General features: G+C 41.7%; 1 protein-coding gene across 1 annotated transcript; it reads right to left on the bottom strand.

The window, feature by feature from the left end:
- Nucleotides 1-362: 362 nt before the first annotated feature.
- LOC308109503 (uncharacterized protein) lies at nt 363-26990 on the bottom strand. Its single transcript, XM_080463094.1, has 21 exons — nt 26905-26990; nt 25512-25593; nt 25369-25422; nt 25174-25254; nt 24983-25071; nt 24857-24893; nt 24650-24765; nt 22055-24409; nt 21738-21811; nt 20732-20867; nt 20201-20258; nt 16110-16213; nt 15140-15321; nt 14974-15061; nt 11981-12058; nt 11727-11767; nt 11111-11194; nt 7910-7967; nt 4564-4637; nt 4043-4100; nt 363-916 (listed from the first exon to the last, which is right to left on the bottom strand). The coding sequence occupies exons 2-21, from the start codon at nt 25583-25585 to the stop codon at nt 822-824; spliced, it is 3936 nt and encodes a 1311-aa protein (XP_080319220.1). The 5' UTR covers nt 25586-25593; nt 26905-26990; the 3' UTR covers nt 363-821.
- Between the last annotated feature and the right edge of the window lie 878 nt (nt 26991-27868).

Raw genomic sequence — 27868 nt, 5'->3', positions numbered from 1 at the left:
GCGACCCTGAATAAATAAGAACATTCTTAATGTTTTTTTGCCAAAATTTTATTTATTAACTTAAAAATACTTAAAATAAATTTTTTTTTTGTAACATTTAACTTGGCAGAATGTTTAGATGAGGCGGGAGAAGCACTTTTGTTTCGTTTGATTTTATGTGCATGTTTTTATTTGATTGTGTAAGAAAATATACCTGAGAAGCTGTACTTTTGTTGTGAAAAAAAAAAAAACACCAATGCTGCTTTTCCCTTTGTGAAGCAAAACTGTAATTATACCACAGAACATGTTTTAATATTGATTCTTAAGGGTTTTTATTATTTTAGGTTTGATGTTGAAAAAGGCAACAATCATGTTGGAACGTTCCGTGCGACAGCAAATATTTTATTATGAAGGACCTGCAAAGCTCTACTGTTCAGTCTGCCTCTCCTATAACATCTAATCTGAGCATCATATCAGTGGCGGTCCATCACTTCGGGGTCTTTTACTTCCGTTTAAACTTGATTTAGCTGAGCGGCGTTGGCCTGCGGGGCCGCCGTCTCGCTCACCTGAACCTGGCGAACGTGTCCCCGTTTCACACCGCAGATGATAACCAGCAGATAATCATCATGTCTGCAGGAGAACCGAGATGCCGCCGGTGTAATTCGAGCAATTTAAAAGACAGTAGCCTCTCTTGTGTTTATGTCACAGACTTTATATACATCACACAAACGATACACAGGAAAGCTGGACGACAGTCTAAAGAGTTGGACATTAAAAAAGGAAACTGTACAAAGTGGTCATGAGAGTGCGCGACCTCGGCCGTGGGGTCGATGCGCCTCGTCTCACGTGGCGTAATAATCGACGTTCTGGAGGCTGTAAGTAGAAACTGAATCCAGCAGCCAACTGCGGGTCACGACTGTGGCGTGTCTGGAGAGATCTGCGGAGAGGAGGGCGGTTAGGTTTTTCAGAAAAGAAAAGAAGGATTCGTCTGCGTGAACAAAGAGTGCAGAAGATGTTTGGCGCGGTTTCCTGCTTCGGCGTGTCAAACTCATTTCAGGAGAACTAGATCCAGAGGAATGATCAGCATAGATGAACAGTCAGAATCTGCTGTGTCTGTGTGAGCTGGACTGGCTCCGCCCACACATGCCTATCTTGGAAGGAAGAGGAAGTACTTCCTCTTGTGGTGCCATGTGCCAGAGCAGAGCTGCCTAATTGTGGGAGGAGTCAAAGGGAGGGCCTACCTTGATTGTGATTGGCTAAACCCCCGATGACACTATATAGGGTTTGAGTTCTGATTGGCTGGTTGGAGCAACACACTTTTTAAAAAACAAACAAGCCAGGGAGAGAGAGGACAGACTGTCTTCACTTCTGGGTGTCAGTCCAGGTATGAGGACGATTAGTACTGCTGGACAAACCTTTAGTAGGTGAATTTTATTTTACATCATAAGACCTCTTTAATGCGTAATTGTTTTTTTAATTGCCATCTATATCAATGCCAGTGAAAAGTCAAGATGCCACACCTCTTTCTAATTTTTGGCAGCTTTGCACGGCAACGGTTTTAAGTGAATATGCAAAACCTTGTGTTTTGGGCGTCCGTTTACGCGACAATGGCGCTCAGAGCCGCTGAAAATGGCTCCCAGGGCAGAACTTTTTGAAAACACTCAGAGCTCCGTCGTCATGTGAACAGACAAAAAAACCCGACACTTTCTGGAAACAATGGTGCTCCGTCACCGCTAATGTTTACGGGATATTGTTCTCCGCCTGCAAGTTTGTGATTTCATTACAAAAACCAACAACAGAGCCCACTAGTGGCCTTGCATGCGAACTACACCTTTTTTCAATGTTTCTGCCGTCGCTGTTTAATCTGACATTTCCAGAAGGTTTGATTTCAGAACTTTGATGTATGATCGTGAAACTTTTCTGAAAGGAAAAAGCGTGACTTAAGACGTTGTCGTGTAAACGAGCCTAAAGGGACTGCCGGTAAAAAAAGTGTTGGCACGATTCCTGTTTGTTTATTGTTACTTACATATATGTCACACCATCAACAAGCATACATTGTGTTTTGCTGTCGTCTTTCCTGCACATGGTTGTCAAAAAAAGACAAAGTTTTAGCTACATGGCAACATTGAATCCGTTTGATGGTTTTCTGTCTTTTTACTGGAATTTTAACAAACAAAATAACTTCCATTTTTTTTGTGCGCCACAACAAAGCAAAAACTTTAAAGTGTGAATTTAAAGGTCATTATAGCAATATTTTACCAGTCCAGCTACTCAAGATGAAACTGGACTGTATGTGGCTCCTAAAGTCAAATTTAATTTCGTATTGATTTTGTATACCTCTTTGTATACATTATATACGTGTATATATATATTGTATACATCTTTATATTGGTTCAGTTATGTGCTTTTGAATAAGTATGTTTCTTCCATAATTTATCATTTGGTTCGTTCAATATCAACTCGTCCTACAATTTATCACGTTACAATGTAGTATTTAGTAGTAAACAATGTAGTATTTAGTAGTACACAATGCACCAGTTTTTGCCCTCGCTGCTGAAAGAAATCCTAGCGGAAACACTGGACACGCATCAGATTTCCTCGAGAACAGAACAGGAGAAAACAGTTTAGTCAGTGATGCACAAGACGAGTACAAAGAGGGGATGGAAGGGAAGAGGATGGAGGGTCTGCTCCATTACCTGGGCTACGAGCGCCAGAGGACGTGAAAGAGGAAAAGCTGCATTAAATATGCAGCAGTGCAAATTAGGATGGCAGTAGGAGGGAGGACGAGCACTTGGAGCCACTTCTTGTTTCAAACTGTCAGCTCTTCTCGGGCTCCGCCAGCCTCTCTCTTCTGCGGCCAACTTGTTTTGACATTCCCCCCGCTGCAGCCTGACATTTTCTCTTGGCCATTTCTCTGCCGCCTAACTTGCTTCACACTTGCTTTCCCGGCAAGTCACTCTCGGCGCTCTTGTTGGGAACCTGTCTTATTTTGGCTGGCAGCAGCTGCCATTTTACCGCGCTCGCTCGCCAGTCCAGGAAGTAATGGACGGGAAGGTGCAGCGACGCCCCGGGAGAATCACTGTCTGGGTCTGTGGGCGCTCGCGTACAAAAACCTCCAGCCTCCTGAATATTACCCGGTCAAGCATTTTTACTGGCTTTTACCCTGAACTGGATGGAATCAGGTGAACCAATTAAGATTGTTGTTTTTTTTGTTTTTTTTAGTGTGTTGGCTGTGGTGCTTTATTTTTTAGATAATGATAAGAAGAGAGATAATAGAAATGACAGCACTCTGCCTAAACCTGGTCTGGATTGTACATAATAATATAACATACATTATACAATCAAGTGTAGAGTCAAAGAAAAACAGCAAAATGGGACTTAAAGAGGTTCTGGTGTTCAAGTTGCAAATAAATAATGTTTTTAATTAAGGTCTATACCGATACTTTTAAACAAAAACTAAAAACTTTCCTTTTATAAAAAAAAGCTTCTCTTAATTGTCTTTTATAAGTTCCCTTTTAAACCCAATAATACTTACGATTTTAACAGTTTCTATTTTTGACGTACCTTTTACATTTGTCCTGTAGCACTTAGTGATGGTTTGTATGTAGAGTGCGTTATAAATACAATGTATTATTATTATTATAATTATTATCTATATGTGACAACGTTTTCAAGTGAAAAGACATCGTTTTTGCGTTTTCTGAGAACGAGGCAGGTCAGGCCACTAGTGGGTGCTGTTGGTTGTTTTTGTAATGAAACCACACGTGTGTAGAGAACAATGTACAGAAACATGACCGATGGGAACAGTCCCCGTAATAACTTGGTCGTCTGTCCACTAGAATGTCTGTCAAAATAAAACTACAAAGTCCGAGGAGAATCTGGCCTGGGAGTCATGACACTCTGGGGATCGCCATTGTTGTTACTGTCCATCTACTGGGCATGTGCAGAACAAGGCGTGTTAATTATTAAAGGACAATTAAATGAGAATAACTGATGCCTGTCATTTTGTAGTCAAAGTCGTCATAACAAGGAAAAACAATTAAATATTCTTTTCAGGACTCACATGTTGTGGAAGCCAAAGACTCAGATAGGTGCTGAACAATGAGCAGCTGATGGGATTTCTGTGGAAACAATGAGGAAAAACAAGAGCGGCTGGTTCAGCATCGCAAAACAAAACAGCCACAACGTGTGACGCAATCCGGGAACAAGACGTTCCACAATGTCACCCGTCTGCAAACAACACAATCATCCAGGTTGAAATATGCTTTTTAAAGTGCTGTTGGAAACACAGCGGCTGTTTTTATTGAAGCTGCATCTATCAGTTATGTTTGAGTTTGTTTTTTTACCGTAATTAACGTCACCTTTACCGAACAACATATCATTAGTGTGCCATTTTGAAAAAAATGAAATAACTCAAAACCAGGAGACAAACCGCAGGCGGATGTGCACTTTAGTGCCTGCCGCCTCGTCACTACAGGTAACAATTAGATTTTTTTTCAACTTGTAAAGTGTTTGGAGGCATTCGCTGTATGGAATGTAGGAGAGAAGAGATTTTAAACTTGGACTTGATATTGTTCTACATACCTGTTTACCATCGAAGAGGAGAGGGTCTTTAACCAAATCCGCTCCGCACAGCTCCACCATCCACTCCAACTCATCTGGGATAAACACACACACACACAAACACACAGTTACTGTCGGAAAATAAATTATCAATAGTCGCGCCTAAAATTTTATTCTTTCTGCTTTCATCCCGTCAAGCCCGAGGAGACGGCGAGCAGACTTATTACTGCCTCAGACTTGCTTTGATCGCAGGGACAGAAAACAGGTCAATACTTTGGTCTCCACTCAGAGCAGACTGTGTGTATCTCTCAACACACATTTACCTTGAGTTAGAAAAATGTGTTTCTACTCTGGCACATCACTGGGGAAGAAAAAAAAAAAAGAAGAAGTGAAATCAACAAGCTTTACCTGTTTGATATCTTTAATAATCTCGGATGCCAGAAAAACATCAGTGCACTTGGTGTGTCCACTAAAGATAACCTTTTCATGTATCATATACAGAAATTAAATGATGAATGAAATCCCGTTGAAGCAAACAGCCTCATGTCTGTGCCGTGTAAAGGAAAGTCTTCAAAAGACGACTGGCGCTGGAGCCAGCAGATGTCAACCCATTAGAAAAGCTTCATCGATCTGGCAGCGTGCTTGCAGGAGCACTTTGAGAGCCCCAGGAAGAAGGAAACCAAAGAATGCTGGCTTGGGGGTTTTTAAGAAATGCGCCCCCTGAGACCTTCACCCATGATCTACCCGTCCACTCAACCGCGATGGAAGGGTGAAGCAAAGTATTTCATATAGAGTGCAGTTAAAACTCCTTTCCACCTTGAGCTTGGAGGTCTCAGTTTTTGAACTCGGCTCCTTGTCTTTAAACTCTCTGACACGGTACATAAACCTCTAAATGGAGCTAAATGGCCGTCCAACTTTACTTAAATGATGTAGTTTTACAGCGCTGAGATGATCAGTTTCACACACACACAGACACTCATTCGCCAGCAGAGAGCAAGTTGGAACTCTTGCTCAAGGACACATAGATGGACAGAGGTGGGAACCAGTGGCATTCAACTATCAACCGTCCAACCTCAGACTGGGGGGGGGGGGGGGTGTTAGCAGTAGTACAGCCGCCCCAAAACCAACAGGACTGCAGATTTATTTTGTGCCCGACTGAAGAATCAGTTTCAATTTTCTTTATGATCTAACTTCCGTGTAGCTGACCGAATCCATAGCAACCGCTGTGCAATGTGTCAACAAAAAAAACCCTCAAAACCAACATCTTGCACGACTCCAGAGCCCGTATTGAGCGCGCCCACGCGCTGGAGCCGCTCATCATTGTTCTGCAGTGGTGAAATGACAGGGGTTAAAAACAGCACAGGTTCCCAGCTATTCTCAGTGTCAGTCAAAGGGCTACCTCTGCCGGCACTCTTTTTATTTTTTTCCAACCCTCGTCTTCAAAGTGAAGCTGGTGCCTATCGGAGGGCTGCAGGACGGAGACTTCAATGCGACTGAAAGAGGTGGACTTGGGGAAAGAAAAGGCCTGGTGGAGAATAAAAGAAGAGGGCGAACAGTGTGACGGCAACAACCCCAGGAAATACCACACTGGATTTTCAGGTTTGTTGTTGAAAGAAAATGCAAAAGGAAGTTTTTTTTTTTGTTTTTTTTAAAACCTTTGTTTTAGTTTTTAGTAATCATACACATCAGCTGTGTGGATTCAGACTTCCTGTGGTGATGCGGCTCTGCCATTTCCCAATAAACCCAACGAGACCAAATTGTTTTCAATTTGGTGAAAACAAATTGAAGTGATGAGTGTTTGATTTGTGGCACTCACAGCTATTATTTGATATATTGTGTGTTTACAATGTAATTTTATTCTCCAATTAACACTTCATAAATGCCCAAAGGCCCTTTTTTTTTTTTTTTTTAATGTAACTCACTGCATGCAAGCTCACTGTGAAGCATGTGAAAACAAAGACTGCACCATCAAAGAGACATTTAACAATAATGAGACGCATATGAGGTTCAAGCTTTTTTTTTTAATTGCTGAATAAAATTTTTTTAAAAAGGACTTTCAAAGTCAAGTGTGGGTTGAATTCGGGGGATTTAAAAAGAGACAGGATTTAAAACTACACCTCTGAAGTTTTCATTATGTATTGTCTTGAAGTCAGTGTTTTTTATTAACGATTTTTGGTTAAATGGAAAGACGGCATTTAAAGACACTATGATGTGAACACATTTAAGCTGTTTTGGGGCAAACTGTTCGATAATGTCTTCAGCTGCCATTAAATTTTTTTATAAATAAATACATTTTCACATCAAATTCTCTTTTTCTCCTGTCAAATGTTCCATTCTGGACTCGAGGCTTTCGACTTCTTCTGAACACAACAGAAACAGAACAAACTACAAACCTTCAACTCAGAATGTCAAAATCGGAACATGGACCTTTTCACCTTGGGACAAAAATCTGCCTCACATCTTCCTTAATGAGCCTTTAACCGTCGTCGCTTAGACGGAGCATCTGGAGAGATGACTAGACAAGTGTACGGTGCAGGATGTAGAAGTGAACAGCCGATTGGACGAAGTCATTCTACCACACCACTCACGATATCCGACGAGACGAACTTCGTCTGCTTACGTTTAGGAAAATTACTTTCACTCAAACTGAGTTGTGTCGTGGTTCGCTTTCTGGCCAGAACGTTTGTTGGAGTCTGGCCTCGGCAGCTTCTCTGCATGTTCTCCCTGTGTGGGTTTTCTCCAGGTACCACAGACTGAGGACTCATTGACACAACAATTTCAAGGGAAAGCTCAAAACCTGGGCTAAACGCCGTTACTGCACATGTAGTGCACAGCCGAAGTAAATAGTTCTGCCGCTCAAGCACGAGTAGACGGACGACGACGACGACGACAACAACGGCAGCCTCTGGAGTGTCATGACTCCCAGTCCAGATTCTGTAATAACAATTCAATTTGGTCGTCTGTCCATACGAATGTCCGTCTGCTCGCCATTGTTTATGTTCATAGCGCATTGTTCTCTGTGCGCATGCATGTGTGGTCGCATTACAAAAACCACCAACAGCACCCACTAGTATTCCCCCGTGCTCAAACAACATCATTTGAAGAATTTCGGCTGTTTTTGTGGAAACTGACGTCATTTCAAAACTTTTCTGAAACGTTAATGCAAAAATGATCATTTTTATTTGGAACATCGTGTAAACAGGGTTCATTGGCGTTTAAACTAGATGGATGGAGATAGCGATAGATAGATTTTTTTACTTCTGACTTGAAGCCAATTCTTAATAATTCCCTGTTCTGCTTTGCGTGTTCCGCTTCAGTCGTTCGCTCCCAAACAGAAAAACAATTCCTCTGACATTTCCCTGGTTACCTGTCGTCATGTCTGTGAAAGACCCCTGGAAGCAGATCCTGTATCCCTTCATGAGCAGCTGGAGGCAAAAAAAGAAAAGAAAAAGAAAACCAGAGGTTAGAATAAAATGACATGCTGTGAAATGTCGGCAAGAATTCCAACAGGAAAAAAGCAAAAAACAAAACAAACAAAAAAAAAGACGTTTATTCAGCGGATTTCACTCTCAGAAATTGCCGCTGCGATCCCCATTACAGCCGAGTGTGTTTCTGAACTCTTCACCTGTGTGGAGGCTCTACAGTGGCAGAGCTGAATCACTTCTCCCAGCACATCCTGCAATTTTCTGCCGGTACTCCTCGCTTAAAAATAAAGCCTGGAGACCTTGCTAAGGTTGCTCTTACTGTAATACTGTAAATTCAAAAGGAAAGAGTGTCGAGGGGTAATGTCACGCTTAAAGCACGCGTAGAAAAACGACCTGCCCGACACCAGGGACACGATGTTTTATTGCACTCGGGGGTCAATAGCTTTCTCAAAACGGGAATGTAAAGTTATTCCCTTGAACCTCGGTTACCGCAGAAAGCTCGTGGTATCGTACGTCTGGGGTGGAGGCGCTTAGAGATAAATGTCTGGGCAGCTGGAGACAGAAAAACTCATTTCTCACGCCTCCCTGTAACGTCGGTAATAATCATTAGCCGGAGGTGCTCGGCGAGATGAAAAACTGTTTCTGTTACAGATTTTTAATTTAGACAACAGCTAATGTCCTTCAGGACGTATTAGTGGCGTGATAACATACACGCTGCGCTTCTTTTCACTCATTTCCCGGGCATCAATATTCCGGCGCCGCCGCTCCGTTTCTTCCGTTTGTCACGCCGGTTTGCAGGTGCCGCAGAGCGAACGTGAACGCGGACGATCCGTCTGGCTCCGTCAAGAGAGCCGGCGCCGCGTTGGAGCCACTTAAATAAGCCTGAAATTACTCGCTAATTCAATTAGCGGAGGTTCTTCAAAGGCGGCGATGCGGCCGACATGACATCCAGCCATTTCTAATTTTCCCCCTCAGTGGAAACAGAACCGGGCCTGCTGGCCTCACACCGAGGGGAAAATTACAATTAGCTTCTCACAACAGAGCCGCGGCGAAGACGCCGGCGCAGTGGGGAGAAACGGGCGCGGCGGTTTAGCGGTTATGTGTGTTTGCGTCATAGAGGGAGGGTCTCTGGGTCAAGTCTGGGTTATTGGCCCGGCGGCACCACGACGCTGAGTCGACGAAGCAGGATGGAAGATAAAGGATGGATAGAAGTTCAGGTTCAGCTTGCAAACCGAAGATTTCATCATTTTATCAAATTTAAGTATCTTTTAGAGCAACAATAGAACAAGTACAAAGCAGAGTGTAAACATTTGTTGTTTTTCTGCTTGATTCGGCTCGTTCATAAAACATGTTACAGTTCTTGTGTCAATATCAGGCTGAGCAGTTCGACGCCGCCTCACCGCTTGAATCCCCACTGCAGAGCAGGTTGTTAATCAGCTGGGATGAACTGAAGTGGAAAATAATGTCACTCAGACTGACAGAGGCCTTTATGGGGCTGAAGCGTGAGTGAAACAGAGCAGGCAGCTTCGATACGACGAGATTAAGAGGTGCGTTTTTCTTTACTGGTAAATTATTCTTCAAAAGCAAATCCTTGAAGATCCTAACGGTTGTAAGCGTGACTCTTTGTTTCGCTGCTCATTTCACCCCCCCATCATAGCCACATGTTAATAAAAACTCCTTTTTGGGGATCGGTGATAAAAACTATATTTTTTCCATTTTGCCAATATTACTGCACTTCAGGGTAATCTGCAGCAAAACTAACCTGTGGAGGAGGGAACTACCCCAGGTTGTCCCAGTAGGATGCACAAACTTGATCGTACATAAACAGGCTGACATTTTTTTAAAAGACTTATTCCTGGATATAACAATGAAAACTGAAAATTGTAAAACTATTTTACATAAAACCTTAAAATTAAACAGTTTTGTATGAAGCGAGAAAGCCTGACATCTTGTGCGGTTGGTAAATTTGTAACGAAGCTGGAAACAAATGCTTGATATTATTAATATATTAGGACGAGATCCCCGACGCGGATTTCGAAAAACAAAAACAAAAGAACTGTTTCCCAGTTTAAAAATGTTTCCCCCCCTCATTTGCATAAATCATAAAGCAGGTGCATGTTGTTCCTCCAACACGCCGATTTCATAAATCTGCTGTTAAACTGTGACTTTCATCTCCTGAAAGGTTCGACTGCACCGCGTCACTTTCCACCGACTCGGAGATGACGACCGCTGTGACACGCAGCCCAACGCAAATCAAAGATAAATGAAGAGAACTGAGAGGAGGTTTAGTAATAATAACACTTCTGTGTGTGTGTGTGTGTGTGTGTGTGAACCGAAACAGTGAGGAAGGGGGGAGAAGACGACCAAGACTGCAGGTGTAGTTTAGCATTTTACCTCCACGGGAGTCTGAAAGTCATTATTTGGTCATAACACCGGGGTTACACCGATTATTACCTCGTTTTCTGCTGCATTTCTATTGACTGGTGAGTCGCCAGGTCGGAGCTGCAGTCAATGTGAAATGCAGTGAGATGGCCATGATACTACACTTTTGACAGTTTGAAGAAAGCAATCTGAAGTTTAGAGACAAATGGTGAATTGACTTTTCCTTACCATCATTTAACTCTTTATACTCATTTAAACCCTTTGGAAATTGAACATTTCAACCCTCGAGTAACACTGAATGTCCAAAAACTGTCAAGTCAGCGTGGATGAATATTCTCCTGTGCTGCTCATGTATAATAAAGTCTGTTGACAGGTTTTCAACTGACACCATTTCTCCCTTAGAATTTCACTACATTGACTGGCTGCACACTATTAACTGCCTCGGTCCTAGTTTGTATTAAGATATTTGCAAAAAATATTCATTATGTATGACTAACTGGCGGCACAATTTGAAGATTAACGCATCAATTGGGTGAAAAAAACATTTCTTCATGTGTTATATGATCACCATCAAATTTAATTACTTCCGATGTGAAAGGAAGTTACCAAATACGGTCATTGTCTAGATAAGGAGTTAAAAATATTTTACTTTCTATTGAGCTTAGTGGAACCAACAACTTGTAAATTACAGACTTCACAGACAGAAATCGGAATGTAACCGGATATATGTGACAATCCTGTTTATGTTAAGAGGAACTCACGTCACCGTCTTCGGTGGCTCGAGCTCTCGAGGGGCCCTGATGGTTTGCTCCGTTCACCACATCCCCTCTCACCTCAAACAGACTCTGTTGACAAAACAAAAAAAAGCACAATCACATCCTCTTGTTATCTCAAGTCAGAAAGTTCCTAATCTCTCCTGTTGATCATCTCTTCAGGATGAGCCGGTGAAGTGCTGCTCCGCCTCGTCTGATAAAAAGGCTCAATGTAAACTATGCAGCCGGTCACATATACACTCGTTGAAATAAGGATCAGGTGATCAGGCATTCTTTCAATTTGACTAAGTTCATCTCCTAATTGCACCGAGTCCATTTCAACGACAATTCATGCGGCGTGGAAATGATTAAAAACTGGCCGGCGTGACGGAGACGTGCTTTTAAATTAATGGCGACACTAAACAAAGCCTGGCACAGGATCACGCCGCCATATCAGAGGACCAGATGCAGGGATTGCTCAGGCAAATGGGTGACAAATAATTTATGAGGTATTACAGCAAACTGCAAGGAGAGATTCATCATGCGGCCTTAATTCAGCACCGAGACAAACACAGATGTAACTGGAAATCACCAGCTAACAAATTCAGGGAGCGGGCGAGCATACCTCATCTAAGAGTTTCTTTTGTTTGAAGCACTCAGAAATCCCTGCGGAGAGGAAAGAAGAACTTGTGAGCTCACCGTCAAACACGATTCCAGTGGCTAATGCATTATGTAACACTTCTCTTTATTCCAGCCAAGCCCCCCCCCACCACCACAAAGCCGCTTTGTATTTTTGAGTAATTGTCCATAAGTCATCAGTGAAGGAGCTCCACGGTATATTAAAAAAAAAAAAAAAAAAAAAAAAAAAGTCATACTCACAGCGGATGCTCACCACCCACTTCCTGCCTGCAATGCCAAGGAAGTATTTGAGCGTGCGCTCGCATACCAGTTGTTCATCTGGCAGCAGAAAGAGAGAGACAGAGAGAGAGAGAGAAAGAGGAAAATGTGTGAAAAGATGTGCAGGAGCACATGTGTGCGTTCACACGTGCGGCAATTCTGGAAAACTTTTGAGTGTTAAAAAAAAAAAAAAGAAGAAGGTGCAAACGAGGAGGAAAATATCACAAGATTTAGAATAATGTTAAAATGAGTGAAAATAATTTTTTTGTCATGTAATTGATATGCACCTGCTGAAAAACGACCGTATATAGTGTATATGACAATATTAGTTTGCTTCCGTCTTCTTTAATTTGCTTCGTTTCATCGTGATCAGGGTGACAAAGTTCTGAGAAATTTTCAAACTTTGGAAACTTTCCCTGGGAACAAACCAAGAATTTACTAAACTCATGCAAGTACAGTTGAGTAGCTGCAGTCGCATGCACAGAGCTTACTGCAGGGCTTTTGAGGCCACGCCCCCGACATGCACTGTGCATTCCTCCATCACACTCTTATGAGCCCAAAGCACTGAAATCACACTTTTGAGCCTGTGGATGACAAAGTGAAGTATGTTTTGATGATATTAATTGGTAATATATTTAACAAATTTGAGGTAAAACAAATATTTAACATAGAAATATCACATGTAAATGATCATAATCATACTGCAGGCTGAGAAGTTAAAAGATATTTTTGTTTATTTGGGTTGGGTAATGAAGAATATATTTTACATGTTTATTTTGTCCAATGAAAGAATTTATTCTATAAAATATTAAACACTTGATATTATGAATGAAATAACTATATCAATCTGTTTTAATTGTAATATTTTTGATGGATGTCTACTCAAAACAATATAATAATGCTCAACTATGACACCTTCCTATTATATGACCCTAAATTCCCAATTAATTCCCAAAATTCCGATGGAAAGTTTCCAAAATGCCCTCGCTTAACTTCCCACGGACATTTAGTTAAAAGTTTTGGGGGATTTTCCACCTTTATGAAACCTTAACCGTATTTAACTTCACTCGACGGTGAGGGGAAACGGAAGCTTCCTGCACACTGCAGGTCTTACTGCTTAATTTAGGGTTTTTGGGGGGGAAGACGATATTTAGTTGTGTGACTGTCGACATCTCTAATCTGATCTGACGAAATGCGACATGATAATTGAGGTCGCTTGCAAAACCATGAGATAAGTATCTGATTTACAATCACAGATGAACGCGGATCTGATCACAAATTGTCAAAAGATTAATTGAGGCCATTTTTTTTCCTACTTTCACCTACAGCAGGGGCGTCAAACATAAGGCACGTGGGTCAAAACCGGCCCACGAGAGGCTCCACTTCAGCTGGTAAAGCCACAGAGCAAATAGAAAAAAATTTAAGAGAAAACTTTAGTTTTTTTTAAAAAAATTTCTAAAGAGGAGAGGACACAACACCGAGACCGACACTCGGATATCAGTGATGCTGCCATGAAGGAATGCGACCTCGTTACTATCAAATCAAACCAGCCTCAAGCCATGCTGTCAGGGTGAGTTTGTAAAAATAAATTTTTTTAAAATAAAGCAATAGTTTTTTTTTAACATTTTACTGTATTTTGCACCAGGAATTATCATTAAAGTCGGCTTTTCGTTGAGATTGTAGTCATTTTTGGGAGTAATTGTGAGTAACCATTTTCATCAGACATACTCTGAGCAACAACAAAGAAAAACTTTCTCATTTCAATTTAAAAGGTGGTTATGGCACTATACTACCAGTCCGGTAGAACTGCTCCAGGGTGTTTAGTTCAGACTGAAGGAAAAAGTTTGATAAACTTGCCAGAGCGATCTGGACGTGACACGACGAACACGGACTCTTCTACAGACACGGTGGTTGTGTGCAGAGGAGACGCCGCGTGTGCAACTGCAGAGACGACCCTCACATCGCTTTAATGTGAGGCAAAATAAATGCACCATGTATGTCCACCCACAAATTGCTTCTTTTCATTACGTTATCGTTTATGCTAATGAAATTTTAATTACTTCTGTGAATCCTATTGGTAGAGAAATTACAAAGAACTAAATTCTTTTTCACGCCACGGGCCAACAGGAGTACAGCAGACTGTTCACCCGAGGGCAAAACAGGGCCGAGTTTGGGGGAACTTTTCACGATGAAGATAAAGTTGAAATACAGAAAGACTCATTGCAATTTATTCTACATCAACAGTCTTAACAAAGCACAGGGAAACACCTAAGTCTATACTTAAAGGTTGAAGGAAATAAATGTGTTTTTCTCTGATGACTGAAAACGGTACACAGGCCGGTAGTTTAGATTATAATTAGTTTATGAGGCTGCAGTTGGGTTTTATCTCTCATAAAATCTATGATTTCAAACCATTTCCTTCCATTGGTTACAATGAGAGACCTTCTGCTCCACTCCAACCTTCAACCATAAAGATCAAGCGGCACCGCGCTCCCACTTTTGCGTTGCCCAGGAAACCGCTGCCATTAGAGAAGGACTTCTCAAACAGTCATGGTTAATACGGCGCTTTGCAGACAGTGAGCTTTGAAATTAAAAATAATCTATCAGAGACGGTAATTAGCAACAAGCGGATGAACGGAGGAGCCAGAGTGTGTGTGTGGGTGAAAAAGAAACGGGGAGCTTATCTCCAAGGAGGGCTTGAAAAGAGGCTCAAAACAAGCTGTAACCGCATGTAGCAGGGCAACGGCAGCGGGGTGTGTGTGTGTGTGTGTGTGTGTGTGTGTGTGTGTGTACTTCTGGAAATGCCAATGTTCTTGCTTGGGGAAAAGAAAAGATTTGAAAACACGACCGAGGGGCGGCAGAGGTAAAACAAAACATGAAGAGTCAGTTTAATTGCTCTGCCTTGTGAGGAGATCAATTCTACAAGGAAACGTCTTAAGTTAATGGTGCGTGTGTGTGTGTGTGTGTGTACTGACCTGTGCTCATGACGATATGAGTGACTTCCGGCGTCACACGTGAAACCACACGGGCACCAATCGTCTTGGCAAACTTTTTCACCATAACCTGTGAACAGCGACGCGTGATTGGGTCTGTGCGTCAGTAAAGTGACTGAGCGAAGTGGCTCACAGTGTGAAGAGGCACCTGCTCGCCGGGGCCCAGTCCAGACGACACCAGCACCAGCTTGGCTTTAGGCCCGTCTTTGGGAGGGCTGTTGTTTTCCTTGTTTTCCTGCCCGTCGGAGGGTGAAGCGCTGGTCTTCTGTGTTTTGGAGTCAAGTGTCTTGGAGACTCCGGTGCCTATCACACTCCCCCCGACGTGTTGAACTGTTGACGAAGAGTTTACAAGTTTTAACGTCTTATAGAGAAGCTTGAAAACCTCCACGTACCACCGGTCAACAGACGGCAGCTTGAATTTAAAACACTGGAAAAGAATCACCGAGGAACATTTAGTTTGTTCTTTCAAATGATCTATTCTTGAATATTCGAGCAGCAGCTTCTTCTCCGGACACTTTTGCTCCATCAATGCAAAGACCTTAAAGAGGGAGACATTTTTTTTTTTTTTTACTAAATTGAACCATTAATTGATTATTAAATAATCAGTAGATGAAGCCTTAGTTTATACGAAGAGTTGTGTTGTTTGCCTTTCACGTGACATTCCAGTGACGCTCAAGCCTCATAAAACTAACTTGATTTCATCAGTGTGTCTATATTCACCCCTGACTGAGCCTGAGAAACCCTCTTGCAGTCTTATTTTTCAGTCTGCAAACATAATTGCATGAACATATCTCCTTCAAGGTCAAAATGCGGCAGAGTGCACGTCTTACGATGAACTGCAATGCAACATGGGAAACATGAAGGGAAATAGACAATCTGACCCACGACACTTTAAAAGCCACCCGCCTTACAAATACAATTCAAGATTGGACATAAAATTTTAGGATGTTTGGAGAAAAGACTTTGCTTATATTGTTAGTCACATTCATTCATGCAGACTGATGGTGACAGCTGCCATGTAAGACCATCAACTGAGACACTGAATAGCGTCGTCCTTAAACTCATGTTTACTTTCTCTGCCAGTCGTACGTCTCTTCGCCGACACAAACAAGCCTTACCTCTCCCTGTAATGCCGCCGGGCTTTGGCTGAGTCTGCTCGGCGACCTTTCCGACACCCGAAGGTCCAGGATGTAGGTCTCCCTGTGCCTCACGAACATCGTTTCTGCAACAGAGACGTTTGTGTGTGGGTGTGTGTGTGTGTGATTTCTCGCACAAAGCAGCTACATGAATCAACTCGATCCGCAAGATAAAGAGGAACATACACGACAGCGGCCTTTTTTTTAAAGTCGCAGTGTTTTCTCGCTGTCGCCAATCTAGAGGGAGAAAAAAAAAATTGCATGGAGGAAGAATGTGTCCATGATCTTGTGTCTGAATCATCCTTTTATCTGATCTGACTAATGTGGTGAAAATGGACAGTTTTGATATTCTGTGTTTTATATCCACGATGGCAGATACACGCGTTTGTGATGTCTGAGTTCATGAAATGTGCCACATGACATCATTTCACGCGGCATAAAAACAAAGCAGGTAAACACAGATCATGAATAGGCTTCAATTTCAATAGATTTGATGCTTAGAACTTCTAACAAGTAATCAGCTTAACTGAATTATGTTCATTTTATCATTCTTTATTATAAGGTAGTCTTTCTTCTTAAGCGACAAATAGGTGAAAACCATTTTTTCTTACTTATTTGTGGCTTAAAAAAAAAAGATATCCTTACGTAATCAAAACAGAAATATTACTTCAAAGCAAAGAAGTTCTATTGTCCTCGGAAAATGTCCGCAGACGAAGTTTGATTTCTTGTGTGGTTACGGAGTTTCATCTCCGCCAATTCAACCACTTTGTTTAAAAAATTTTAGTGGTATATTTCTATTGAAACCTCTTAAATCAGAGTCAATATAAAAAAAAAAAAAGGAAATGACAAGACATGAAGGAAACTATGGGATTTTAACGACTGCTCAGCTCTGGGATACGGCACATAAAGTTTTAAGAAGTGAGACACTGCTGTTGTGTTGCTCCAGCAGCGAACATCTGAAATGGATTAATTCCTTTGAAGAATGACTTTCTGCTCGAGTTGGAATGTTTTCATGGGAAATGGGAAAACGGCGAGGCTCCTTCCAAACGGTCTCCAAACACTCACAAACTCCTAGAAAGTTGTAAAATACTTCCTGCAGCCGTTTCCCCAGGAGATCTCTTCCCAGTGATCCTTGTACAGTCCTGGGAACTTTTATATTTATAAAATGTCACTAAATGACAATAAAACAAAATGAATGGTGTTTAGAAGGACTGCCGTTAACGTGGAGTTGAAATTGAAAGAGTATAAAACACAATTTTTCGGAGTGTTTGTAGATGTTTTAAAAAAAACTGTTGGAAGCCACACAAGAGTATATTAAGTGATAATTATAAATATCTTTTGCTGTTAAGTATAAAAAGCTAACATGTTCTCTATTTTTCACTTATAGTGCTGTATATGTCCCACTGTGCTGAGATTTGGGGAAATGTGTCTTAAACTAATATAGATTCAATAACAGACAAAAGGTCTATTAAATTAATAAATAATGTTCGTTATTTCGATTCTACAAAATTTTAAAAACATGTGAACTACTACATTAGGTTCAGAATGAATCGCTTCCTGTTTGGGATGAATGAGGTTGAATTGTTTCTCTTAAACTTCAAGCTTCACCGTTAACTTTCACAAAAGCTTTAAAATACTAAATAGTTAAGGGTTACAGTTCAGACTGATGAGAAAAGAGGAATATCATTAATTATCATGTTATGTTTTCGTTTTATTTTGTTATGGTACATGTTGATTATTCCACTGATTTTACAGGATGAGCATAAACACCACTGGATTCAGCCTATTCCCTTTCTTGGTCAGTTAAATGAACAATATTTATTGGCGTTTCTATTTTCTATGTGTTGAAATGTGACCAGAATTTAGCCATTTATTCATTCATTCATTGAAAATCAACACATCAGAGGGACAGATGAGGCCGAGCAGTTTCGAGATGAAGCTGAGGAGAAGAAGGGAGTTTATTGGAAAAAGGATAAAGATTGAAATATTTTCAGTCATTATTGTTTGATTGTCTTCTAATAGCAGGATTATAAACCCTTCAGCTCCACTCAAGTATATTAACTTCTGAAGTTTTTGTTTCCAGTTTATCCATAAATGACAAGCATCTTTAACTGAATATGAATAAAGTTCTAGTTGTTCTCTGTGGGGTTTTTCTCTCCCTTTTCTTTGCTCGACTGCAGTAATACTGACGACTGGCAGAGTGCCGACCTTTAAATTACCTGTCCCAAAGTGGTAGCAGCTCATTGAAAACTTTCTCCCCAGATTCACAATGGCACTCCTGAAATATGCCTTTTTTAATTTAAAACTTTCACAACTAAGCCCCTCCGAGTTCCGCTCAGCCATCTCTTCTCTTCTCCTCCCTCGCTCTCTCTCTCTCTCTCTCTCTCTCTCTCTCTCTCTCTCTCTCCGTCTTGCCCGGAGGACAGCACTTAGAACCCTGCGAGGCGCGAGGTTGGGGGGTTAGTCAGGCGGGGGAGATGAATTACTGTGGCAATGCAAGTTTCCCTCTAAGTGCTCTAAATGACATATAAGATGCAGCCGGTAATGACTTTTTTATTCTCCGCAGCATAAGCAGATTCTGGGTTCATTAGCGAGATTATCCGCCCGTCCTCTCGAGATGCATCACCCTTTGAGAACGAGCTCTGCAAGACGCACACAGACACCAGCACCCCCCCCACCCCGTTACAGACTGAAAGAGACCAATTACATGCCACTTGCTCCAGTCATTGTACTGCTTAATAAGGCTGTGTTGTAATGTAGCGCCATTTCAAATTTATTTGCAGCGCACACAGCGCTTTGACGACAGGAGCTCGACGTGTTGAGCCGAATTCCGCTCCGTTACATGTGCTGTCGAGTTTTGGTCACATGACTTGAGGACAGTAATTGGTTAATTGGTCGACTTAACAGACAAAAGACAAACTCCTTTGTTGTTACTTCTCTGGCTGGACTGAATGATCGGCCCCGCCGATTTAATCGACTGATTATTGCATTAGCGAATGATGGGTCGAGATGGGAATTGATACGATTCTGTTTAACGAATCGGTTGTTTGATTCTCAATGAAAATGTTTCTGCATATTTGGTCGTATTTCCTCTATTTGATGAAATCCCCACTTTGCGCATCCTTCCTCGTGAAATGTAACCAGACATTTGGAATCTGCATCGACCCCAAAACATCCATATCAGTTGAGCCCAATCATCAATGAAAACTACCGAAATGAGGAAAAGTAGAAATGAAAAAAATTTAACCCTGTTAACTGAAATAAAACTAAACTTTATTACAAAAAAATTATAACTAACTGAAATGTTAAAAGTCATTACAAAACTAAAACTGTAAAGTAAATGTCTTAATTTAAGTTTTTGTGAACCGACTATCTGTGTTGCTCTCCGTCCATCCAGCTAAACCCAAGTTATTTCTCATATGATTAATAATTCACTTATTAACAAGTTATGTTGTTGAGTGTTTTATTTGGTTTTATGCGCCCGAACACTTAGTTTGATGAGTAGATCCAGAACACTCATATCTGTTGAACGTGACAAAACACCTTTATCATCAACAAGATGGAAGCGTTCCTCCCCGGACACGCTGAACTGCTTTAAGGTTAAATACTCTCCGCAAGTTCTGACAACAAACCGACATTAAACTGATGACCTCAATAAAGGAAGGCGAATCAGAAGAGGAACTGTGTGATGAAGAGGATTGCCAATGTCAGGAAGTTTTTTTTTTTTCCTCTGCAGGAATGCAGACAGTTAAAACTGGTCTAATTCCTGAAAGTCCTTCAGCAGCGATACGATCAGCTCTTCTTATCACTTCCTGCAAACAGCGAGCAAATGTTGGTCGTCGTTCCGTGTTTCAGGCTGGGATGCAATTCAGGATTCAACACAAACTTTGGTTTGTGATATTTTCTGTTGAACTGATGATGATTTCACTCATTTTATCGGTGTCGTGTGTCACTCGCTATAGGAGCAATTCAGGTGAAGGTAAATTTGACTCATAATACAAAGATTACGAAACAAAACATTTGCCTCTTTGATGATAAAACCACAGTAAAGACTGATAAACTTAAAAAGGTACCTGTCGGAGTCTCGGCCTGCGTCTTGGCTGCATTGAGGAAATCTCTGAGGTTCTGGGTCTGCGAACAAAATATTAAAGTTTAAAACAGACTTCAATGTGTGCACCAACAAAGTGCGCGTGTTTCTCAAGATTTCATAAAGCTGAAATATGAAAGAGTTCTTTGAAAGGTGAGCAAAGGGAACCGGGAGTATTTTGAGCTGACATTTCATTAAATGTGAACACTGAGCAAACCTTCATGCGCGCCACCACTCATGTCTTGTTCGTAAATCATCTGCTGGTTATCTTCACTTTGTCCATTAAATGTCAGAATAGAGTGAAAAAAACATCCATCACAACTCCCCACAGTCCAAGGTGACATCTTCAGTGAGCTTGCTTTTTCAAATACAGCCCCGAACACACCGGGCTTTAAATCAGAGGCGGCTAATAAACTCTGCAAATATTCACATCCAGGTGACAAGAAGCAGGGACGTTTTAAACAGACTCTGGTAATTTAGGAGACTCGTGAATAAGATCTGCATTTCTTTTGTTTACCTGCAGCTCCGTCGCGCTGACGGCTTTCTGACGGGACGTCGCTGGAAGGGCTGCCCTCCTTCTCCTGAAGCACCTCCGACACCAAAGCCATCAGCTTCTCCAGCCGCACCAGCTCCTTCTGCATTTCAATCTTTTGCTGAAAAGATGAGATAACAGGGCAAAGTATATCATCCTCCAAACTATAAATGAGTATTGGGCTGTATCGGAACATGAGGGGGGGATATGCAAGATATGTAAGCCACAGTTCAACACCTACAACTCAAAATAAAGGCGGTTGTTGTGAAAATATACATCTAGTGTCCAGTGAGGACAACAGCTTCCTGTCAGCGAGGAGGGATTCACACACGCCACAGACTGGAAAGAAATGTGTGCTTTTGCTTCCAGAGAGCAAACACGAGGGAGAAGACATGACAGAAAGGCTGAGTGAGAAGATGATGGTGGAATGTTTCTATGAGGGACCTTAGCTTTTCCCCATCGGGGCTGCTTTAGTAAAACCAGGTGGTTTATAACTGCGTGCTTATCTTCACTCCACTTGATGCTGCCATTGTTTTAATTCCTCAGCTTCAGTTTTTATGGTATAATAGCACTGATTATGTGAACAGACACACGGCACGATAACACCTGAGCCGAGTGTAATCCCGAGCCCTCTATAAACCCCCCCCAGGTGTGAAACTTGAACTCCCCAGTCAAATCCATTGGGCTGATAAAAGCGGATGCGCGAGAAGATGGATGAGGCAGAAAACAAGAATCATCTTCTAGGCGGCATTTCCTCTAACGTAAATGAAATGCAATTTAGAAAGCTGCTGAGGGGGACATTTTTCACTGAGCTGGGTAGTCCGTCATCCAGACGCTGACAGTTTGCTTTGGGGAAAATGTGGTGGCTGCCCTCTACAGGGCGAATGATGACAGTGCACCCGCAGGAGAACAAGAGTTCAAAGTCTCAATTTGACTGGATCAAATATTACAGTGACACATGTGACATCACACAGAATGAGACTTTCTTTACCTGTGTAACCAGGACTTCACTGGAGAACTGTGACGGCTCCATGGAAACCTCAACGTTGTTTACAGGAACTTCACCTGCAGAGACAAAATGATCTGTGAATATCGAGTGAGGAAGCGCCTACTGTTCAAATCACTCACAAAAGAAGAGACATATTGCATCACAATCTGTTTCCAAGCTGAGGTGGAGTTTCATTGGATTGAACCTCATTCTCAGCATGTACCAAGGAATCGTCCGGCAAAACACGGAACCCTGAAATTCCCCCCACTGCTGTGCAGGCACCTCGCACAAAGCCAGAACAAATTAGAGAGTCAACTTACAGTCATCTGGGGTGCCGAACAAATCCACAGATCCCTGACTGGGACCGATGCAGTCGGGGCTGGGGCATCTAGAAGGAAGGTTCAGCAGCTCTCCGTCCTTCGCTGTATCACATGCACCTTCACGGGCATGTCCTTCAACTGGATCCTGACAACCAGCAGGGGGACAACCTGCGATTCCAAATATCTGAGCCAAAGTTGGTAAGTCCTCCTTCGACCCGTTGGTGTCAGACCCTGAAGACGACTCCAGCGTCTGAACTTTTCTCTTCCTCTTCTTGCTGATCAGGATGGAAGAAGGAGTGCTGATCTCGCCACTTGCTTCGTGGACATTTTGGACACCCAGAGGAATCAGACCGTCGGGGGTCATAGAGAACTCTGTATTCAACACGTGTTCAGCCGCGTCAGCTGAATGTTGAGCAGAAGAGATGTCCAGATCACCTTTTGCCACTTGATTTGGAGGAAGGACGCTACTTAGACTGTTCCTGCAGTCGGCAGACGGACTGACCGGAGTGGAACAGCTCTCAGCGATCAAGGCATCGACTACCATCACATGATCTGCTTCTTTGGAAACTGTCTTTTTTATTTGAATGGGTGAGATAGAAGGAGAGATTAAATCACTACATGTTGACTTTCCAGTTTCTCTGAGAAACTCCAGGTCGGATTGACTTAGTCTGGCAGATTCTTGACGATTCTCTTCTTTTTCCTTATCTTTGTCTGAGTAAAAACTCTTTTTCACATCTGCACCGCCGAGATGGAACGATTTCCTTTTGGTGGCTTTAAAGCTCTTCAGCAGTTGCTCGGTGTCCTCACAGTCGTTCTGCTCCTCTTCATCTTCACAAACTGAAGTTTCCAGCTGGGTCTTGCTCGGGGAATGATCAGCTGGCTTGTGACTCGGAAGCGTTGGCTCTACCACGTCTGCATTGTTTGTGCTCGTAGAGTTTGGGACCACGGAGACGCTGCAAGCCGGACTAACCTCAGGAGGAGGATCGGCATTTGACATCGTTCCAACACAACAGTTGTTGGCTTCAGCTGGTTTGTTTAAGTTTTCAATGCCTATGTCTTCATAATAGACGCACCCATTTCTCTTGGTTGCCCTCATCATGTTTCCATTCCTAAGTTGTGTTGTATCACCCAGTGCTTCACTTTGAACTTCTTCATGTTGTTTTGTAACGCTGCGGTTTTTTCCAGACACTTTGCCCCTCAGGCTTGCCTTCTCGCGCCGTCCCCGGACTTCCTCAGCAAAGACCTGGAGTCTTCTGCTCTTCCTGGTGCTCGTCATGACAGAAGCTTCTTGTCCCTCACTGCTGGAGTAACTCTCGATTTGCAGTCGAGAGTCTTCGGCTCTCCCTCTCAGCTTCAGACTACTTTCTCCCTTCTGGACTTCAACTAGAACAAGAGGCTTTGGCACTCTGCCAGGTTTGCTTTTGGCCGACTTTGAGAGTTTCCCAATCCGCTTGTCAGGCTTCTTTTGCTTGGGAGCTTCGGACTCGACACAAGTTTGCTCTTTTAAATCGCTGTCCACCTGCGGCAGAGCGCTACGAGTCCTTTTCCTCGTCCTTGCGCCAGACACAGAATCCGGTTTGTCTTTATTTTCGTCACTTCCAGGCTTGTTGGACTCCTCTGCACATGCATCATTTCTCTCTCGAACCTCTTTAAAAAAGTCACTGCTGGCATCATTTGTCGCTTCTGCCACTTCCTGCTGTTCCTGTCTAGTGTAATCAGCAGGAGACAGACAGTTTTCATTACTTATTATTGAAGCACTCTCCGCCTGTGTTTCTGTGTTAATTGATGGTTCAGCTAAACTGTTCGGCAGAGCAGGAAGAATCTTGCTTGATCTTCGTTTGTAGACGGCTCCAAACACCTGATCTTCCAGAGCTTTAGCCTGATCTTCTCTCTTGCCAGTTATGTCATTAATGTGTTGCTTAATGTCGATTGTTGAGGTGGAGGAACAGCTGTCAGAGTCGTCTTCCATTTTTTCTGGTTCGTCCAACTCAAGAGTCCCATCAGTTGGAACCTTCATGAGCCATTCAGCCACTTTTTCTAAGCTTTTCTTCTTCCTCTGCTGAAGAATCTTCGACTTCTTTTTCTGGGAGGACTTTCTTGGGGAATAATGTTCGGTCTCATCTGGAATTGGTAACAGACTAGGACATTCGACAAAACCCCTTTTGTGTGTCGACGTCGCCTCTTTCACACCACGTGACACGTCGGCTTGCTCTGGTTCCAGATCATCTGCGGGGCTGGACATTCGTCTGTCAGACGTCAGTGGCGCGTCACCCAAGCCGCTATCCAGGCCTTCATTTTCCGTCATGAAAGGAGCCGAGTGCTCAAATGCCATCAGTCTTGCAAATCCATTCTGGGCTATAAAGGAAGGTGAAGAGACAAAAAATAAGAAAACATGGAGGGACACACATTTAAAAATAAATTAAACATGAATAATGAGTTGTACTTTCAATAAATCATTGTTGTAGCAGTCCACTGGGAGGTTTTAGTTCCCAAAACCATTTGTTTGTTTAATAAGTGAATATAGATAACTTGCATATAAAAGTTCCTGACTTAAGGTAAAGGGATAAGTGGTTATTCACGAGTTTAAGGATGTACCTGCTATTGTTGACGAGTGGGACAGTGGAAGAATATCCAGGTCGGTATGTTTCTCCTTGTCGAGGTCAGTGTCACGTGTGTCTCCAGAATCGTGTGCAGGTTCTGCCTGTTTGTCACTGCATACAAACAAACACAGATTACCATAAGATTGAAAGAACAGGCGGTCATCGCAAAAAAATAAAAAGTTCAGTTTTAATGAGTCTTTACTTTGTGTCTTCAAATGGCCAATGCAGTCCTGTAAAATCTGAAAAGTGTAATAAATGTATTATTATCAAATGATATAAAGCAAATTCATTTCAAACGTGCATTCGAGTCAGTCTGTATAAATCTTACAATTTGTGCCAGTGTCGTGCTCATAAGCTTGTATCATATCTTGCAGTCCTGCTACGAGTCTCTGGAATCCAGGACTCTCCTGCAAGCTCCTGTAAACAAATATTACAACACAACGAAGCACGTCTCAAAAACAATGAGCACTTACACACTTTGGACAAAGTGACACTGTCATCTTATTGAGTCACTCAAACCTTCTGGTTATCTTTGCTTTACACACTGGACAGCAGGCCCGGTTTTGTTTGGAGTTATCCAAAAGCTTCATCATACAGAATCTGGAAAGAAATATATTGCATCATTAATTTTAAATTGGAGACCCAACACTATTGTGTAGTTTATAATGAAGAAAGTACAATGGGTCGTTTCAATAGAACACATCGGACCCTTACTTGCAAAACTGGTGGTCACAGTTAGTGGATACTGGTGCAGTCATTAATTCCAAACTATAAACAAAAGGAAACATAAACTTAACCATATATATTAATGATATAAGATAGAAGTATATGACAAATCAGTGAACAATGACACTCACCATATGGGACACTGCAGAGTCTCCCAAAGAAGTGAAATCCCTTTTTTGACATCTGTAATCTTTGGGGCTGCCATTGTGATTTCTGAAAACAAATGAATGATTTCATATACAATAATGGTTTGGTTTGTTTGGTTTGAAATGTTTCTTTCAAATTTCAAGGTACACACACACACACAAAAAAAAAGGAAAAACAAAAACAACAACAAAGTTTTCCTCTCAAATAAATAAATAAATGAATAATAGTAATAATAATATAAAAATGAATCAAGAAATCATTATATTGTTGCTTTATTTGGGGAAATATACAATTTTTGGGATGGATTACTAAAGTGTGAATTGAGACAATAGATTTTGACTTCTTCATAAACGTCTAAACAATAGATTTATCAATATTTCTCCCAAGCGCTTCACTGCACTGTATGGAAACAATAGGGTGAATAAAGCTGGATGAACACGCAACACTGATAAGGAATGAAAGTGGCTTTGTTCTCGTTACACAATTACTTAATTACTGATTAACCCGCATGTGTCTTTAGGTGTTCCCTTTGTGGACTGACTGACGTGACACACAATCTAACTTTACTTATTGCAGAGGTGTTAAAAACAGTGTATATTTAATACATGACCCATATGCTACTACTTCAACCTTTTACTGCTATCCCGACACAGACATGGTTATTTCTCATAACCACAACTTATAGTTTCTAAACTATTCAAAAGGGGGAAGAAAAAAAAGAGAAATTGAGTTTTGTGTCCACAAACTAACCAATATTGAATCACAGGTAGATTTAACCTGGGTGACGCAGATGTCTCAGCACAATCAAAAACAGGTAGTGCGCTTCAAGAAATAACATTATAAAAGTTTAACTTATGTTACAAAGACAGGCTAATTGGACTCACTCAGTGAGTTTTCACATTATGTCACTAAAATGGGGTTTTACACAAGCTTGCACAATGGCAGATAAGATGCATGCCAATCCGTTGAACAATTCTATCAACTTTGATCGATTGAAACTATTTCTATTTGACATTAATGCCAGTGCATTGTTAACGTGGCTCAAGGATTAATTGTCTGATGAACGAGACGCCTGGAAACCTTCATCGATGTATGTGATTTCAAAGAAGATAAAGTACGTGACCATTATTCATCGGTGCCAATATTTGTCAGTAAGTGTAAGACTAGAAAACAGGTCACAAAGCAGAAAATGCGGAAACGCTAATTAGCTACATGATAGGGTTTGTTTTGGATTGTTAACGGAGACAACGTGGTCTTTTTCGTAGCATCCGACAGAGCGACAACGCACGGAAATACACCGACAGACAAAAGCAGACATGTCGGAATACATCACTACACACTTCTGGCTTAAACGTGAGAAGTATTGTTAACATTTACCGTGTTTTTCTTCAGTTTTCAGGTTTCAACATGGGTGTCACTGGCTTCAGTTTTCCCGCAACTACTGCCTTCTTCTGCATGACGTCACGTAGTGCGCAGGTGGTTAGAGCGACCCCGCTGGTTGGAGGACGGAACTGCACATAAGTTTTCACTGTCTCAACATGAATTCAGACATTAGACCTCATTGAGATGTGACCACTTTTATTCATCCCAACGCTGCTCATTATTAAAACTTGTAAAAGCTTTTGAATCAGTTTGTCTTTTGAAAAAAAAAAGAGAGAAAAGACGTGATACAAAGAAGAAGCAGAGAGTGGAGTGTGGAGGACAATGAGGTGAGTCAATGTAAAGAAGAAGCTCGTAGAAATTAAGACAAAGAAAGAATAGACAGAAGTGTTTCAAATCCAGATACTTATTTATGTTTGGTACGGTGCCTGAAAATAAGCAACTTTATTTTTGACCGAGGGCATCCTCCAAACAGGAAGTAGAGATGTGACCTCTGCTTTAAACTTGTGCTGATGAGTCTACTGAAGTTGGCATGCATAAATGGAACTCAATTTCCTTTGCTTATTTCAAATGTCACGATAAATTTGCAATTAAGTGGACCTGACCTATTGTTTCAGTTCACTTCCACACAATGAGAGGTGACTTTTAAACATCATACACCACACATGGTCTGGAATTAAAAGGTCTCTCGTATCAGAGGTATCTTAATGACAACTTTACAGTGGAGCCATCGGGACATCAACAGAAACACTGATGCTTTGATCCATATATCAGAGAATTATTTACTTCCAAGAATTTCCCCTTGGAAGTAATAAAGTACTGATTCCGATTCTTTTATGGTGAGTTGTGACAAATTTTGATAACAAATCATATCAACACCAGAAAAAACACAATTATTTAATGTACTTCCATTAAATTAAGTATACTCCCATGCTGCCTGTGTGACAACAATTATTTGTGT

This window comes from Lipophrys pholis (assembly GCF_963383615.2).
Source record: "Lipophrys pholis genome assembly, chromosome: 1".
In the NCBI taxonomy this organism is placed as follows: domain Eukaryota; kingdom Metazoa; phylum Chordata; class Actinopteri; order Blenniiformes; family Blenniidae; genus Lipophrys; species Lipophrys pholis.
This window is presented reverse-complemented; position numbering and strand designations above follow the sequence as displayed.